This window comes from Rhinatrema bivittatum, chromosome 4 (genome assembly GCF_901001135.1).
Source record: "Rhinatrema bivittatum chromosome 4, aRhiBiv1.1, whole genome shotgun sequence".
Classification (NCBI taxonomy): Eukaryota; Metazoa; Chordata; class Amphibia; order Gymnophiona; family Rhinatrematidae; genus Rhinatrema; species Rhinatrema bivittatum.
The window spans coordinates 460,577,691-460,596,764 of NC_042618.1; the positions used below are offsets into that span (position 1 = coordinate 460,577,691).

The 19,074-nt window shown below is 43.5% G+C and overlaps 1 protein-coding gene across 7 annotated transcripts in view; it reads right to left on the reverse strand.

Annotated features, from left to right (window-relative positions):
• The window catches only part of NAV3 (neuron navigator 3), a 971,329-nt gene that overhangs the window by 196,932 nt on the left and 755,323 nt on the right, over positions 1–19,074 (reverse strand). For all 7 annotated transcript variants that reach the window (XM_029597136.1, XM_029597134.1, XM_029597135.1 and 4 more), the window contains 3 exons: positions 15,065–15,173; positions 14,258–14,641; positions 9,375–9,494 (listed from right to left, as the gene is read on the reverse strand). In XM_029597136.1, coding sequence (XP_029452996.1) covers positions 9,375–9,494; positions 14,258–14,641; positions 15,065–15,173 — 613 coding nt within the window. The remainder of the gene's footprint in view (positions 1–9,374; positions 9,495–14,257; positions 14,642–15,064; positions 15,174–19,074) is intronic.

Here is a 19,074-nt window from a genome sequence, read left to right on the forward strand (position 1 = left end):
AAATGCTAAATAAGGGGAATAGTGAACCACGGCTTGTAGCTTACTTACTCTCTGTGCTGATGTGATGGCCACTAGGAATACCAATTTCCATGTTAGGTATTTTATGTGGCATGAATCTAATGGTTCAAAAGGAGGCAGCATTAGTTGTTCAAGGACAATATCAAGATTCCATTGTATAGGTGACTTTGACGGTGGCCTTAGACATAGCATGCCTCGCATGAATCTGGAGATTAAAGGATGGTTGGAAATGAGTAGTCCATTATGAGAGTGGTGGAAAGTCGCAATAGGCTAACATGCACGCGAACTGAAGCGAGCGCTAAACCAGCAAGGTAGAGCGTATGGAGATACTCTAGGAGTTGCGTGACTGTTGATGAGAAAGGTTATAGTCGTCGCGGTTTGCACCATTCTGTTTAACGATGCCACTTTCTTGCATAGTTACGCCTGGTTGAATGTTTCCTGGATGCAATGAGAATGTCTTCAAGTTGAGATGGCAGTCCCAGGTGGTTTAATAATTGCCTTTCAACCTCCAAGCTGTCAGGTGGGAATGATGCATTGGATGAAGGAGTGACCCCCCCTTCCTGAGTAAACAGACGTGGATGGTTCTCCTGTGGAATTGGTGGGCGAATGGATAGTCGCATGAGATACGGATACCACAGCTGCCTTCGCCATGCTGGAACTATGAGGATCATATCCTCTGTGTCTCGGATGCATTTTTGAATCGTCCTTGATATTAGCAGAATGGGAGGGTAAGCGTAGAGCAAGCCCCCTGTCCATGGGATAAGAAAGGCATCTGGAGCATGACGAAGTTTGCTCGGGTAAATGGAGCAAAATGTTTGCGTTTGACGGTTGTTCTCTGTGGCAAAGAGCTCTATTATCGGGTTGCCCCAGCATTGAAAGATTCTGGTTGCTACTTCTCGATTTAAAGTCCATTCGTGTGGATGAAAAATTCTGCTGAGGCGATCCGCCGTGACGTTGTCTAAACCTGGGAGGTAAGTGGCTTGTATCGAAACTTCGTTTGCTATTGCCCATGTCAGTATCCGAAGTGTTTCCCGACAGAGGATCCATGAACCTGACCCTCCTTCCTTGTTTATGTAGAACATGGCGACTTGGTTGTCTGTGTATACCATGAGATGTTTGCCCTGAACTTGAGGGGAGAAGGTTTGAAGTGCTTTCCAAATGGCTCGAAGTTCCAGGAGGTTGATCTGGTGGGTGCTCTCCTGAGGAGACCAGAAACCTTGAGTCTTTAGTTTGCATAGATGGGCTCCCCAGCCCTTTCTGGATGCATCCATTGTGAGTGTGAGTTGATGGGGAGGTAATCGGAAAGGTGCTCCCGAGGTCAGGTTGGTGGTGTTTCTCCACCATCGAATGTCGGTGCGCATTTGAGTGGTAAGTTGTATCCTGGTTGAGAAGGATTGTAAGTATTGAGACCATTGATTTTTTAGCCCCCATTGTAGGAGGCGCATGTGTAGTCTCGTGTAGGGAACCACATGGATAGCTGCCGCCATATGACCCAGTAGCTGGAGGACTTGACGTGCTGATGCATGTGATCGGTTGCATAGTCATCGAGCTAGTGAGGATAGAGTTTGAATCCTGTCTTGCGGGAGGTATGCCCTCTGTTCTGTTGTATCGATGAGCGCTCCAATGAACTGTAGTGCTTGGGTCGGTTGCAGTTTTGACATTTCATAATTGATTATGAAGCCCAATGTCTGAAGACAGTTGATTGTTTGAAACATGTGAGTTCGCAGAGTAGTCTGATCCGAGACTACTAAAAGCCAGTCGTCCAGATAGGAAAAAATCTGGATCGACAGTTGTCTGAGGTGAGCCACCACCACCACTAAACATTTTGTGAACACTCTTGGGGCTGAAGACAGGCCAAATGGTAGAACCTTGTATTGATAGTGGCTGTTCTGAACTTGAAAGCAAAGGTATGGCAAGGAAGAAGGGTGCATGGGTATATGGGAGTACCCATCCTTCAAGTCTATGGAACATAGCCAGTTGTTGGGTTGTAGGAGGGGAAGGATAGTTTTGAGAGAGGTCATCTTGAATTTTTCTTTTTGAATGTGTTTGTTGAGATTCCGTAAGTCTAAGATGGGTTGAAGACCTCCGGACATTTTTGGAATGAGAAAATAATGGGAGTAGAATCCCTGATTTTCCCGTGACATTGGAATTCTTTGAATGGCTTTCTGGATTTGTAGATTTTGTAACTGTTCTTGAAGGTACAGTGAGTGGGTTGATGTATTTCAGAAGGAGGGAACATGAGGAAGGCATGGGAGTGTTATAAAATTTATTCGGTAGCCCTCCCTTATGATGTTCAGCACCCAACAATCTGAGGTAATCGCCTCCCAATTGGCATAAAATTGTTGAAGGCGACCTCCTATGTATGGTGGTGGAGGTGGCTCGGGATAGCTCAAAAAGATGAAGTCTGTTTTTGAGGAGGTGCTGGTGCTTGCTTTTTGTGGTCACTCTTGACGTGGTCATCCATGGGATTGATGAGTATGAGATTGGTATCTTTGGTGGGATAAGTTCTGCGCTCGATAGGCATTGTATGGTTTAAAGGGTACCCTTGAGTAGGATTTCTTCCTGAACGAAGGGTAAAATTTCCTGGACAAGGTATGGGGGTCCATTGGAGATGTGAGTGACAGTACAGTGGTACTCTGTTCTTTTAAAAGGGTAACAGTTTCCCCAAATTTATCACCAAATAGATTGTCTCCTAGACATGATATGTCCACTAACTTATCGTGAACGTCCTCTCTAATTGCGCTCGCTCTCAAACACGCCATTCGTCATGCAGCTATAGCTGTAGCCGAAGATCTTATATACAGACCGAAGTAGATGGTGAAGACCTTCTTCCATGTCTGTAAATGGTTGTGGTAGGGTGTTATCAGAGGCTAAACATAAGGAACGTAATCTCTGAAGACATTCAAATAAATACTGGATTATGTAAAACTGATGGTGTTGAATTTTTGTTGCTATAATGGACGAATGGTATACCTTACGGCCGAAGTCATCCATAGACTTATGGTCCTTCCCTGGTGGTGAATTAGCATGAAGTTTTGTCCTTTTTGCCTTCGATAATGCAGATTCTACTACTATTGAGTTGTGTGGTAATTGTGTGGAATCGTAAATTGTGGAATTACGTATATGGTACTTTAAGTCCGTTTTCCTCGATGTGGCTGTGGTGGTAAAAGGTTTCTCCCACATTTTACGAAGAACTGCATCCAGCACTGTATGTGGTGGTAGAGCTGTTGGCTCTGGAAGCATTTCAAATATTTTCAGTATTCCTAGAACCTCCGAGCTGGGATCAGGGATCTTTCCCATCTTGATATTTAAAAGAGAGCCTACTTTCTCGATGAACTTTGCGTAGGACAGGTCTTCAGGAGGGGAATAAGGTTCCAGAGACCTTCTGGAGGGTCAGATGGGAATCCTGTGGATGAACCAGGAGACGATGTCCATTGAGAGTCTGGAGAATCTGGTCAATCTGGGACTGGAGATGGTGCTGGTGGCTGAGATGGAAAGAGCGGAGTCAGTGATGCTGCAGATGGTGAAGGTTGAGAAGGCGCAAGTGGAGGCTGAGAATGTGCAGACTCCAGATCTTAGAAAAAAGTATTTAATGCCTGTGTAATTTGTAACATCGCTTTAGATGCGAGATCTTGAGGTTGTGAAGGTCCTGGAGGCAGTGCTGCTATGAGCAAGTCTTGAGGCAGGCAGGCATGACTTATGTAAAAGACAAGGGGATTGTGGTCTACTAAATGATTCAGAATCCTTGCTAAGTGAATGTTTGTTAGAGATGCCGGAGTCATGGTCAGAGGCTAGTTCCACATCTTGGTCGGAATCTGTCTCACGAGGTTTTGATGATCTTATATGTTTCGTTTTTTGTGTCGTTTTAAGATGTTTTTGACTGTGCAGTGTAGACTGGTGTCATGTGCCTCAGAGTTCGAGGTTGGTTCAAGAGCTTCGCAAGTTTTGAGTCATCATGCTTCGATGCATCGTGTGCCATATGCTCTGATGCGATATGCTTAGATGCGCCGTTGCGCACCGATCTGTGTGCCGATGCATTGTGTGTGCATCTGTGCACCGATGGGTTGTGCACCAATCTGTGCACCGATGTACTGTGCACCGATCTATGCACCGATGCGCATCCCTGCGCCGACGTGCCATTCTCCGAATGCTTCGTTCGTTTTGATTTTTCATGCTCCGACTTTTTTGGCGTATAGTGCCCTGAAACCCGAGAGGCTCATGAGGGGCTTTTGGTGGAAGAGGAGTTGCGGTCTCAACTCCTTTTACCGGCCCTGGTGGTATGGCAGACCTGGCCGAGGCACCCTCTAACGAAGCAGATCTCTTAGCTGGTGTCTTCTTCGGTCCAGATAAAGACTGTGTGGATGATGTCTTTAAAAGCGCAATTTTTTTCTGCGCATTGCCTTTGGACCCGAGGGGACATATGACCACAGTCTCGGCATGAGTCTTGGTCGTGTTCCGGCCCCAGGCATATATAGCAGTAATTATGTCCATCTGTAATGGACATAATTTTACCGCATTGGCAGTACTTAAATCCTGATGGCTTAGGAGCCATCACTGCCAAGAAGAAAAATGAAGAAAAATCGTGAAAAAATCTCTTCAGAGATGAGGAGAAAAACCCTTGCGGAAAAAAAGAGACTGAGATAACAAGGAAATCGCACGGGAACCTCACCGCACAGAGTTCAAAACTCTGTACAAACTGAGAAAACCCCGCCTACTGACCGGTCGCGACGCGCTCCTAGACAGCATGGCTAATTCAGCCCTGCTATCGACGGGAAATAGACTCTTTTACACTGAATATGGTCAAGAACAGAGCCATTCAATTAGAGACATCAGGGGCCTCAAACAAGTCTGATTTTCAAGGTGATCAAAATATGCAGATTTACATGGTTCTCAGCATGAATATATTCAAATAAATCCCAATATTGTCAATATTCTGAAAACCAGGCCTGTTTGTGGCTTTCAAGGACTGAAGTAGTAGATCCCTGATCTAATTATTATTCATAGTGAATGTGCTTCACTAAGAACATTTATAGAGAAAGGAGTTCTTTGACCTGTGCATGATAACGATTTATAGCAGAGGAAGGAAGAGACCGGGAGGGGAAGGATAGTTATTGCCTGTGCTATTAGAACAGCAGGGAACGACCTTACACCACACGTGCTAAGTATGAGGCAGGATGTTAGCAATCTATAAAGAGAATTCTGGAATTCATTATTAGAATAAGAAATTTATAATGATGATGACTATAATTGGGCTTAGGACAAACAACCAGCCACATTTAGCTAAGTGTGAGATGCCTGCCAAGCTTTCTGTAGCAGTGACAGATGGAGCAGGCATTTTTTAAAAAGTTCGACTCAAGAACATTGTAACTCAAGGGAAAAAGACTTCTTGCAAGAACAACAGAGCACAGACAACAAAACCCAACACAGTATCGCGCACAGACCTTTTGAGCCAAGTACTGTTCCTAGTGCACAAAAGGTATAGCCAGGGAGAGCACCGTCATTACTACTCCCGCACCTGACTGAGCATGGATTCATTCATGGAGATTCTTTTGTCTGGTTTGTTAAGGGATGCCTTAGCTACAGCCAGATCACAGACATAAAACGGGAGTTTAGCCATAGAGCGCAGGGGGAATTATTAATATTACTGAGGACGAATTAAAAGAGGGCGAAAAGTGTGTTTTCTTGGGAGCTCCTTCCCTACTTGATGAAAGAGATGCAAAATTAGTTGTTGATAATTACTGAGCTGGCCCAGCTGGAGAGAGTGAACTGTTCAAATACCCTTATTCCTCTCAGTTTCCTGCCTGTTGCCCATGTCCCACACATACACCAGTGGCAGCAAAAATCTGACTTCTAAGATCAAATTTAAATGTAGATCTCTCTACTTGGATTCAGCAGTATCATCCACCAATGGTTTCCTGCATCATCTCTGTCACTTTCCATGGAGACATTCATGGGAATTATACTGAATACAGGCAATGGTGCATTGCCCTGTATGTGTTATATGAGTGTCTATGTTTGTTCATTCTGTGCCTCCTATAGATGCCCCATGGGTTCCTCTATGCAACTACTTCAAAAAGTCAAACTCTTAGACTCAAGTTTGAATTTTGCTCTGCCCAATGTGTGCAACCATACCTAATCACTGGGTTGTAAACTGAGCGTGCGCCATACTGCACAACACTCTGACACAGATCGGATTACACTCTGGAAAGCTTAAATCTGTGAAATGCAATTTGTGGTTAAGTCAAATAATTTTATATGATGATTGTTTGTCTGTGTGTGCTACTGTGTTGGGTTTTATCATCTGTGCTCTGTTGTACTTGCAAGCAGTCCCTTTCCCCCAAGATACAATGTTCTTGCATTGAGATAACCTGACATCCAGGCCTGCTTATGGTATCTGCAATGAATCTTCAGGAGATCTTTCTGCACACAAATGCTCCAGGACATGGCCAACATGCACTGTTTGAATGTCCTGGAAAAAAACAGATCAGTCTAAAGCATATGAGTTCCGGAGTTCACCATCCATATCTTCATTATGGGGACAATCTTCAAAGTCATTTATCATGGTAAATAGAAATTTACCCATGAAACTGCCCTCCCTCAGCAAAGCTAAAAGCATACACCTCATGCCACAACATATGCGCTTTTCCCTGCATTGAGGGCAAGTGTTCCTGGGTGTGTGGTTACGGACAGGATGGGATAATAAAATGCAGTAGGAGGTGCAAAGGTCTGAGAGTACTTTCTATTCCGAGCAAGTTTCAAAGGAAAACGTACCTGGTGCACCCTTTCTTTGAAGCTTGGTGCAAAGTCTGTGAGTATATTAAAAATAAAAAAACACCTGCAGAATTTGCCCTGAGTAAAGTGTTTAAAAACTGTCCCCTTAAAGCAAACTCATAGGACAAGAAAGACACAAAGAGAGGTGGAACCTTACCGGCCTCATAAGAAAGTCTGTCAAGTTACCACTTTGCAGGGATTCATTGATTTATTCTAAATAAATGGGTCAGGAGGAATGAACCAGTTTAGAAAGCAACTGTTCCTGACTTTCCAAGAAGGATGTGCCAAAATGACAAACCTATTTCCCATTCCCGCACTGCTCCTGTTTGTCGCTCAGACTTGACTCTTTGCAGTATCATGCTTACGCCAGTACCCTGTGCCTGTAAGCTAAGCCTCCAGACGATGGCGCTATTCTGATTTATTATGAGAAATAAAACAGCCGCCCTGCATCATACCTGTCAGGAAGTAAGTCAGATGATGATATAATTAAAGAGAAGCTGCCAAGGAAAGCCCTCATGAATGGCAGTCCAAAATCAGTCTCGACATCTCTGCCTTCTATTTAGATTCATTTATTTCAGGGCAGATCTGCTCAGAATGGCAACAGCTTTTTACAAACAGCAAATAGAAAAGTGAGACATTTCCAACCAAGTAAGTCTTTGAAAGCCATAAAGCACCCCCAGAAGATAGAAAATGCTGGAGCCCTCTTACATTGTAATTCAGAGAATGCTTTCTGGTGTTTCAGCGTCTCTCAGTGATTTCATGGGACTCACACATCTATCTGGCATTATGCAGTAATTCTGCTGAGAGCCCAGCACTTGAGCCTGGTCTGGATAATCTGTTTTCACTTGCATGTTTGAAAAACATAAGGAACACTGCAAATCGCTACTGCCTTTATGTCATATTTCCATAGAGGAGGCCCATTTTCAGAAGAAAACTCTGAAAGCTCATTCTTGAGGCAGAGAAGATGACAGCCATAAGCCTCCCAAAACAGATGCATATAGTGGGATTAGTTATGTCTTTCAGGGAAAAAGGAAATCCTGCCATCCTAACACTCAAGCACAAAATGCCTAAAAAAAGGGAGGTGTCTAGGATTGGAAATTAGGAGGAAAACCCTTTCCTAAGTCCGATATCTTTTTTTTTTTTTTAAGTAAGCACCATCAGCATATGTCCTAAGTCAGAACGGCAGAGAAACAGAAAACAGACAGGAAGTCTCTGATTGACCCATCTAACCAGACATCATCATAAGCTGTAGGAGTGCACACTTCACCTTGCATTCATGGCAAACTATAATTACAGTTAGCTACTGTCATACACTTGGCAGTCAGTTTAAACATCAAAATCAAATTTAACTGTTTTATAGGACACAATATGTGGACACTTAGGTCAGGAATCCTATTAAGGCTTCTGGTGCACAGGCAGAGGCCTCCATCTGTCATGTAGCTGAAAAGACAAACTGCAATTAAGCTTGCACTTGACTTATGTTAAACTCTTATCTTCGTGGTTGCAAGATCCTTGGGGATGTCTATCACCTGTGCTTTGTAGCAAATTTTCAAAGAGAAACTGCCCATGAAGTTTGTCACTGAAAGTTAGTGTACAAGGATGGGGACTAAGAGTAGGCTGCACCTGAGAGGAGGAGGGGGCAAGATGGCGCACCCTCCACCGGAATGATTCTCTTAACTTGGCTAACCCTCCACATGCTATGGGGTTTCAGCCAGCAGACCAGTTTACGGATGTGCTTTCATTTCCAAACAGCATTGTCTATATCATTTCATGCTATTTTAAAGAGAAACGATAGAAAAAAACCCACAAAATGTTATTTTCTATTATTTTTAGCACGAACAATTTCTGAATAGTGCTCGCTATTTGCAGACATTAAAAAAAACCCACGTTTTTTTTCATCTCCAACGAAATTACATTCAGCCCACATCCCCCCCCACCCAATGAAACAACATGAAAAATATTATTTGAGCTGCACACCTTCCAGTAAATGCCTCTAAATATTACCCTCCTAAGGGTTTGTGGAACAGAAATATGAAAGACAGAGAGAGAACTAGAGCAGGCGAGGAGATGGGATTTCAAACAGAGCTGCGGGGCTGCCAGCTGGTCCGATACTGGTCATGCCTCACGGCATGTTCGGACTTGCAGTTCAGATTCCCTAAGAAGAGCGGGACTACAAGTCCATGCAGGCAGTGAGGGTCAAAGCAGGACTTGGATTCTCCTGTCCTGGAATAAAAAAAAACTAAAGGAGGCCAGTTGGCAGCCCTAAATAGCGCACAGATGTCTGATCCTATTTTTAGATCTTCTCGATACGGTGAATTCTTTTTTCTTTGTAATTTTCACATTCTGAACAGCAGCATACAAATGAACAACCTAAAGCTGTTGCTGTACCGTGCATAACTTTGATTCTAGGTCTAGAAAATAACAGTTTCCACATGATGCGACCGCACAGTACGGTTTGCTGCAAACGCTACTGGCCAACAGGTGGCCCAAAGCAACCAACCAAGCAAACCAAAAATAAAAAAGGTTACACCTGAAGGAAAAAGTTAGCTCCGAGCTTTTCTGAAGCAGTCCCGAAAACGGATTACCTGTCTGCATCCACGGTGACGTCGGGCACCCCTCTCTGGATGACATCGCGCGAGGCACACAGGTCAGGAATCCTGTTTAGGCTCCTGGTGTATAGGTTGAGTCCTCCATCTGTCATATAGCTGGAAGAAGAACCAAAATGTGTTGTTCAGGGTGAGAGAAACCTTTCTTTTTTTTTTTTTTAATGTTTCATGGCAAATCTGGTACAAAGAGATGTGCCAGGACAGAATTTACGTTCAGCAAATGGCCCTCTTCTTGTAGTTCCAGGGGTTAAAGCGATAAAAAGAGAAGTCTTTCCTAGGAAGATGAGGGCCGGCACATTGGAATTCAGCACCACTGGAAATCAGGTTGGAAAGGAATTATTTATCATTCAGAAAAGAAGTAAAGGCATGGCTGCATTAAACTGAAAAGGAAAATGATAGTAATGGATGAGGAGTTTTAAAACTGAGAACTTATTTTTGTTTTCTATGATTGATTATATATGGTTCTATTATGTTGTAAACTGCTCTGATCAGCTCTTCTGTGGGGCGGTATAGAGAAGCTGAGAAATAAATAAATGTAATCAAACTTCTTCAGTAATCCTTGCCGGCAGGAAGCACACAGCCACATTTACAGCTTGCAAAACATATTACATCTCAGAAGTATTCTCACATTTTTGTAACATAGGATTAGTGTAAATCACCCATCACTACAACCCTTCAACAAAAGGCTCGGAACTGATGGTTCGACATTCTCTTAATCTCCTGAGTCATTACGGAGAAATTCCAAAATCTATGCACACTTCTGACACGATTAGGAAAACCCATGAATGGACAAAATCTACAAAAACATTGGGCAGAACTGTGCGTTACAGCTCTTACTTTAAGAATTTGCAAAAGGCTGGCTCAGTGGTATGCAGAGGAACCCGAGTTTGATTAGTGGCTCGGGTCTTCCACTCCCCTGGCCAATCACAGCTGGGGATACTGCAGAGGCAGCACTCACAGCCCCGGGGTGGCTCTGATTGAGCTGGAAGTACAAAAGGAGCTGGAAGAAATTGCAGAGTTAAAAAAAAAAAAAAAAGCAAAGTATTTAAGTTTTTGATTGCTCTCTTGTTTTTGCCAGTCATGGATTTTCTATAAACTGTTAAAGGCTTTACTACAAAATTCAGCTGGCTTTCATACAAGAGCTTAGTTTTGCAGGACTGTATAAAGTTGGAGTTCCAAGAGAGCAACTAGTGGAGCCACAGAATGCAGAGGGAGATGGGAAATGGAGTCCATGCTGGTGAAGGCCCAGGAACCAGTGAGGTGCCCAGGGCTCGTTGCTAGGTAGATACCTCCCGGTAGCTGGCCGACAGCAGAGGGAAGGCGATGGTGGTGTCCTATCCCACACCTGCCTGTAAGATGGGGAAGGAGGGAGAGTGCAGCATAAGCAGCCTGCCCCAGACGGTGCTGCCAGGGGAGACGAGAGCTCAGCAGTGGCAGGTGGCTCCCGACTCCCTCCGCGGACACAGCAGTTATGGCGACTGAGTCACCTCCAAGAAACCAGCCTTAGATCCCCTTTCGCCCCCTGCATGAGAGGGAGGAGGGAAAGGATGCCGGGGAGGGAAGGAAAAGAGAGAAAGCTTCCCCCCCCGTGCTGCTGCCACTGCTGATCAGTTGCAAAAATTATGTGCCTGGAAGTATTGGAGGGAATATGGATTGTGGGACCCAAGGAGTTCATTTTTGCAACACTGCTGGACGTTTTGAAGGCTGACTGGAACAAGGACACATTATCTGATCTTATAACCCTCTAACTCTGCTCATTTCCTTTCTATACTGCTGCTTATTACCACGTTACAGTATTTTTTTTCTTTGGCGACACTAGTATTTACAGCGATGTAGGTGAGCACAAATCACCTTGCATTATCTTATGAGCAAGTAAACTTATTCTTGTTTTTGAATCTGAACACGTGATTACCTTCTGTCTATAAGAAATCAGGCTGGGTGAGTACTGGGGAATACCTATACAGGCTGATGCAATATCGGGTGCGCAGGTCAGCGAGCCGCTAAACACGAGGTAGGACGCGCGTTTTGGGCATGCAAGACTTATGCCTGAGGCAATTCTGGGATTAGTGCGTCCAAAACGCACGTCCAAACCAGCACATAGCTAATAGATCTCATCACATGTAAATTCCATGTAGATGAGACTATTACCTATTACCACCCGATTTAAAAAATTCCTGCGTGGCCAATGCACCCATTGTAATGTGGGAGCTGGCATTAAGGCATGCCGCGGTCAAGGGCTCAACCAAAAAAAAAAACAAACCAAAAATTCTGCTTTCTATGATTCCTCCTGTTAGTATCATTGCGATACATAGTAGGAGGAACCACAGAAAGCAGCATAGTGCAAAAAAATTAAATCTTGGGAAAAAAAAAAAGGTTTTCTGGACGCCAATATGCAGAGTCCAGGCCGTTTATACAGTGCGTGTATAGTGTGTGCCAGCAGCCGGAGAAAATGGTCACTCGTATTGAGCGTCTGATTTCCTAACCCGCACTGCCAGCCACGACTCCTGGGCACCCGATGCAGAGGAGGCACTAAGGACGCACGATTTCCCCTAGCGCCTCCTTTTTTAAGCAGCAGCTCATTGCCCTAGTGCATCACGTGCCTGGAAGAGGTGGGCGGGCATGCGTTAGGAAAGCGGGCACTCGTTCATCAGCGCCCGTTTTTCACGTGCCGATATTGCATCGGCCCCATAGTGTGTTATAGCTTTTGTAGTGCTGTAAGAACCTGCATCAGTGTCTGCATAATCAGAAGGCCTCAGACTCTGGATCTCCGTCCTGTGGCAAGAACTGAAGTTTATACGTTGCGGCCTGTGGGGAGCGAGAAGGCTCTTTTTACTATAGTAATATATCGGACAGAGTCTCTGAATTGGGAAAAAAAATAAGAAGACGCAGGAATTTAAGGCAGTGGTAGTAAAAGATAGAGAGACGCTTGCTAGGTGTCTAGAACAACTAGAAAATAATGCCAAAAATATGAATTTAAGAATTTTGAATTTTCCAAGAGTCATAGGGGAAATTCTTAAAAGGTTTCTACATGAAGGATTGGGATTTTCAAAAGATGAAATGCCTACTATTAACACATGTTATTTCCTGCCTAGATATAGGAATTTGAATAGAGAGACCAATGAACAGATACAAAATAACTTGACTAATTTTCTTGAGGATTCTGATATGGTTGTACCTGATAAGGGTATGCTCTTGGTCTCCCTAATTTCCACTTATGATGTTAACAAAATAATATTATTTCAGAAAATACCCAGTAAAATTTCTGGATATTACTATTAAAATTTTCCCTGACTTGGCCCTAGTCACTCAAGTGAGACGAAAGAATTTTCTTACATTTCATCAAGAAGTGATTGATTTGGGCTTTAAATTCTTGCTACGTTTTTCATGTCAATGTTTGGTGAAAAAGAGAGACGAATGGTATATCTTCTTTTCTCCAGATCAACTGAATATTTTCATAGATTCAAAGAAACCCAGTACATCAACCCCTGTGCTGTAATACTGTAGAAACCAGGTCTCCTTTGCTAGTCCATTTTGTTTCTGATTTTTTAACCTAAAACTCCCAAATTCTGCCGCCAAGATTAGAATAATTGATAGTGAAAGAAAAGGTAATTCTTATTAATATAAAGGTGAATGTATATACTTTTCTCTAGGGAGTATGTGTAGATTGTTGAGATTTTCTGTATAATTTGAGGATTTCATTAATTGCCTGATGTTTCTGCTACAAACGTTTTGTTTTGATTTGTAAAATTGAAAAGCTGATAAATAAAGAATTAAAATCTGTGGTGCTGAAAACAATGTGGAAAGCTGTTGTACCACAATTCCAGTGGCTCATGGGGCTTTGGAGGTTGGAAGGGGGACAGGAGAGTTAATTCTGGGAGAGAGGGAGGAAGGATGAGAATGGGCCAGAGCTAAGAACATTTTTACTTGCTGAGCGGGAGAATCAGGCTGCTAGGCTGCCTTTTTTTTTTTTCACTGCTTCGGTACCACATAACTGGATATATTCTTTGGATATAGTCGGTTAAGATTCGAGTTATCCAGATACACATACCCAGATAACTTTGAAACCTAGCCAGGAATTGCAAAGATAGCCGGTTAGGTTTCAAAGTTATCTGAGGATATTCAGCAGGACATTTATTCTGCTGAATATCCCTGATAAGTTATTTCGCTAACTTTAGCCCAGATTTTAAAATTAGCATTTTTACCATAAACGCAGAAACAGAGAACATGATGGCAGGTAAAGATTAAAAAAAGGCTCATCCAGTCTTCCCAAGCACATCTCCTGCTCAGCTCTATAATCCCTTCCTCATATTTTCCTGAAATTTTGCTTGCATTATTTTTCTTTTTCCTGTGGATTATTTTTCCTCCCTGGCATGGCAGGGAATTAAATCCTTGGACAAAAGGATGTGCTGTTTCATAACTGTGCAAGCTCGTAGTGTTTTGACATATTTTTGCCCCCACAATTGCCTGAAACAAATCTAGCTTTCAAGATGGCACCTATTTGAACTCTCTGTATCTCCAGGTGTGTATTCTGTTTCCCTTTGACCTGTGTTTCTCCCTGACCCCATGGTCAAGGTTCACCATATGTGAAGGACCTATATTCGGTGGTCTTAGCCTATTCCTTGCGAGTTGTACATCTCAATACGTCCACAGAAGTTGCAGTTTCAGAAAGCCGAGTAGTTCTGCTTACCTGCAATGGTTTTCTTAATATTCACAAACATCAATAAGAAATTTTCAGTTCTGCTATACACTAATTTCAGCCTAAGAAAAACCGCTCTGTGTAAAGCATATTTGTTAGTCTCGCAGAAAGTTCAGCCTGTTTGCACCCTTCATACTTTGCACAATGTAGGAAGAAAGCCACTCACCCACTGTTAATGTCATCCGTTCGCAGGCCCTTCCCCAGGATGTCCCCATCACTCATGTACCCTCCAACGTCAACTTCAGGGGACATGTCCAGATCGCTGCTTCCTTTTTCACTCATGTCCATTTGCGACATGTTCCCAAGACGAGAAATGGCGGCACGGCGAAGAGGCGTGGTGTACATGAACCGCGAGGGGTCCGTGTGTATGAAACGGCTGGCACCACTGCGGGGGTAACCGGTACCCAAGGACGGGGCATCGCCAGCCTGCAGCCGAGGGCTTGCCTGCCCAAGCCTCCAAGTGACTGCGGAGGACCGACCTGACAAGCTTGGTATACTCCTCCCGTTCACTTCCGTCGTCACAGTGCTGTCAAATGTGGTCTCCAATGTGCTGTAAAAAGCAAAGTGCAAAACCAGATAACTAGATTCCATGTTTTGTGGCAAAGAAACATGCTTACACAGTGCAAACGGGCAAGCGCTTATATGAGGTTCAGAGCTGAAAACAACCCTGATACGGTTTTAAATTTTGATTTTCCCACTCACCTTTCCAAATCTAAGCTCAAGGCAAGTTACAAATTCAGGTACAGTATTGTAGGTCCCTGCCCAAGAGGGCTTACAGTCTTAAATTTTATGTGAGTCAAGAGAAAGTGAATATTTGCCCCAAGTCACAAAGAGCATCAGGGGAGAAGTGACATTGTTCTTAGCCTGCTGTGCTAACCACTAGGCCACTCCCACTCTTATTTGCTTATGTATATGCGATTGGTGTGAAATTCACACGTGAAAGATTTTATGCCATTACATCTTTGAAAAGTACCTGTGACTTATCTGAGTCCCTCTAAGGCTAGACATAGTTTCCTCCAGGTTTTGTCTCAGATCTGCTATGTTTTTCACAGTTCTCATTCGTCTCGTTTCAGGGTCTTCCCCTGAAAGAAAAGCAGACAATTTAATATTTTATATATTATATATGTAATATATATTATATTTATTTATATATATATATATATATATATATATATCTCGAAATAACGCTCCTTCCGGAGTGGGATACAAGCACATATCACTATTTGAGTACTCTCTTTATATCATAAACAATTTTTATTCTCTTAGAAAAATTTGATCAATATACAACAAAGTAATTTGTATCTCTCAAGCATTAATTATACAATTTACAAAAATGTGTTTAATAATTTGTAAATATCTCAATTAAAAAACATTATGTCACTCACACCCAAACATGCACAATACATATTCACAACTCACTCATAAAATTCTTACCAATCTCTTTTTATTATATTAACAATATCACAAATATTCAATGAATCATATTCAAATTATTTCTCCATCTAATTACTTCATGTTTGACAACCATCTAATTACTAATTCAGTGGCAACTAGCTGTTTACTTTACATAAGAACGTGCCATGCTGGGTCAGACCAAGGGGCCATCAAGCCCAGCATCCTGTTTCCAACAGTGGCCAATCCAAGCCCTTATCAAGCAATGATTTCCTCTTTCCTAATCTTTATTAGCTGCAGTCTTAAAGGTGACATATCCAGTTCTCACGTTAGAAGAACGATTATAACTGTACATTTTAGTTTGTATTTTTTTTTAAACATTGCTCTTCATATATCAAACATTTCAAGCAGGCAAGTGTCATAATCGGGCACCAATTTTTTCCTTTCTGGAGACTGAAGTTTCATGATTCAGTTTTATTGTGACTTTCAAACTCAAAGCAGTATTGCAAAATCATGTTACGAGGTAACAAACAAGAAAAAGAATTGGAGAAGAAACCATGAGTATTTTTCTTTAAATTATCAATTAAATAAGCTATAATATGGCTCTAAGCAGCCAAACAAGTGAAACTTTGCAGTGACAAATTTAACTATGGTTTGATGGAACTGCAATCTAATATACAAACGGATTATGGCAGAGAAAGAGCTGTCGTAATCAGTAGCAGACAGTTAAGGGATAGAGTACTTAAATATACCGCCACATGAATTATATATACTTGAGCAAAAGCATACATAAATTTGCACAAAATATATAGGGGCGGATTTTAAAAGCCCTGCTCGCGTAAATCCGGGCGGATTTACGCGAGCAGGGCCTTGTGCGCCGGCGCGCCTATTTTCCATAGGCCTGCCGGCACGCGCAGAGCCCCGGGACTCGCGTAAGTCCCGGGGGTTTTCGAGGGGGCGTGTCGGGGGCGGGGCCGATCGGCGCGGCATTTTGGGGGCGGGACGCGGCGTTTCGGGGGCGGGCCCGGGGGCGTGGTTTCAGCCCAGGGCGGTCCGGGGGCGTGGCCGCGCCCTCCGGAACCGCCCCCGGGTCGCGTCTCGGCGCGCTAGCGGCCCGTTGGCGCGAGGGGATTTACTTCTCCCTCCGGGAGGCGTAAATCCCCCGACAAAGGTGGGGGGGGTTTAGATAGGGCCGGGGGGGGTGGGTTAGATAGAGGAAGGGAGGGGAAGGTGAGGGGAGGGCGAAAGCAAGTTCCCTCCGAGGCCGCTCCGATTTCGGAGCGGCCTCGGAGGGAACGCCTGGTGCGCTTGGTGCGCCAACAAAAGTACGCGAAGGCGCACTTTTTAAAAATCTACCCCATACTGTGTATATTTCTAAGAGAGAAACTGATGTACTAGCTAAGTGCAATACAGATTAGTTCCCTACCATATGAGGAAATGAGGTTGTTAAAACATAAAACACTCCAATAATATTTGTTGTTTGCTTTTTTATATTTCTAATATGAAATAATACATAAAAACAAAAATGTATCATTTCTACACAAGCTAAAACAATTTAGTACAGGCTAACTGGGTTTAGTATGCACTAAACGCAGAAACAAAATGAAATGAAAATAGTAAAAGAAAACCATAAAAAGGTTTTTCCCACGCACATCCCTACTACTCTGCATGAACCCCTCTATTGTTTCAACCCGTTTATTCTAGAACAAATGGGAACTACGCAGGGAAGCTTTTTTGTGCGTAAAACAGTGCTTTACCCGCATATCTGGCCTCTTATAAAATTGCCCTATTCGTATCTGCATATAAGAGACAGGCATTTCCGGGGAGGTGGATTGGCAGGCTTAGCACTTATGTGCATACTTTTCACTTTGAAAATTAGCGTCAAGTACCTGCAGATTTCATTCCTATTTGAAATTTACCCCCAAATTGTATCTCCTGGTGTACAGTTAGAATGCACCACAGTGAAGCATCAATACATTCTAATATTCTGAGGCAATTTGGAGCGAGGGGCAAAAGCACCATGTCCATGAAAGAGCATTTAATATTAACATATTAGACAGGGTGCTGGGCTCACACATGGAAAGTCCATGTGTTAGAGCAGCCATGCTAACTGCTGCTGTCCTAGAAATATTGTAGGCAGGGTCCAGCCCACTGGTTCAGCATGCAAAGGGCCTGGGTTTGATTTCAGGTCTTGCTAGGGCCAGATTTACCTCTTCGGTGCCCTAGGTGCAAGGATGGACCCTCTCCAAGGGTGCAGTGACACAAGGCAGTGCTGCAATGGAAGGGAAGCCTCCTTCTTCCAGGGGCTGCACTCTCCCTCAAATGCCACTCAGTCTGAGAAACAGTGACCTATTGGACCCGCCCTCTCACAGGTGCATGGGTAAGCCAATGGCAATGCTGTCAGCCCTCTACTGCATCTATAAGGAGGCAGATCCAACAAGATACTGCAGTTCAAGCTAAATAGGTTTTAGAAGAAAAGTGCCATTGGTACAGAGGAGGAGGAGGTGCTTCTGCCTACTCGGAAATCCAGGCCTGGGCCTGGCTTCTGCTCCTCTGGCCAGCTGGGGCTGGGGCCACCGCAGAGGCAGCGTTCACAGGGCCTGGCAGGGAAGGAGTCTCAGACATTGCTCAGCAATGACACCTACTGGCCAGATATAGGGCGAACAAGTTCCAACCCCGAAGAATCTTTGGCCCCTGGCCAAGGACTGTCAAAGGGCTGTATAGATGTTTATATAATAAGGGAAACTTAGAATAAAGGGTCCCAGCCCCAGCTCTGACTGAGCTGAAAGCCCAAGCAACAGAAGGAAACTGCTGATCCAAAAAACAAGCCCATTTGAAACTGTCCAAACTAGTATGCAAATTCAATTTCTCCAACTGTGCATGACAGAGGCATTTTTCTTTCATTCCCTTCACTTTTGCCCACATCATTCTCTCTGGCCAGGCGTGTGGGATCACAGCTCCCATGAATTTGCTCTAGCGATGTCCGAGGAGTCACATTTCCAGTGTCCGTATAACTCGGATAATTCAGCTGGTCGTCACTGTATAAGAAAAGTGAAGTCGCTTGCAAACCCAGCCATCCTTTATAGGCTCACTGCTGTGCAAGCCATCAGAATTTAGAAAACATAGGAATGCAATACTATTCTCCCTAATCACGACATTATATACTGTACTGCTTGCAATCTACTTTCCCATATTGTACTAAAAATGAAAATATTTCTCATTAGATACTGGCCACTTCAAAGCGGATTACAGTCAGGTACTGTGGGTATTTCCCTATCCCTAGAGGGCTCACAATCTAATTTTGTACCTGAGGCACTGAAGGTGAAGTGACTCACCCGATGTCACAAGGAGTGGCAGGGGGATTTGAAGCTGATGCTCTAACCACTAGGCTACTCCTCCACTCTGAGGAGAGGGACAAGGCTATTTTATTTATTTATTTATTTAGTGTTTTATATACCGATAATCGTTTGGAACATCTAATCGGTTTACAGCGAACGGCAATTCAGCAAAAGGCTTTACATACAACTTAGCGAGCAGAAAGGCAGAAACAAAGGAATATATATAACTTGGTCATTAATGTAACTAAAGGCT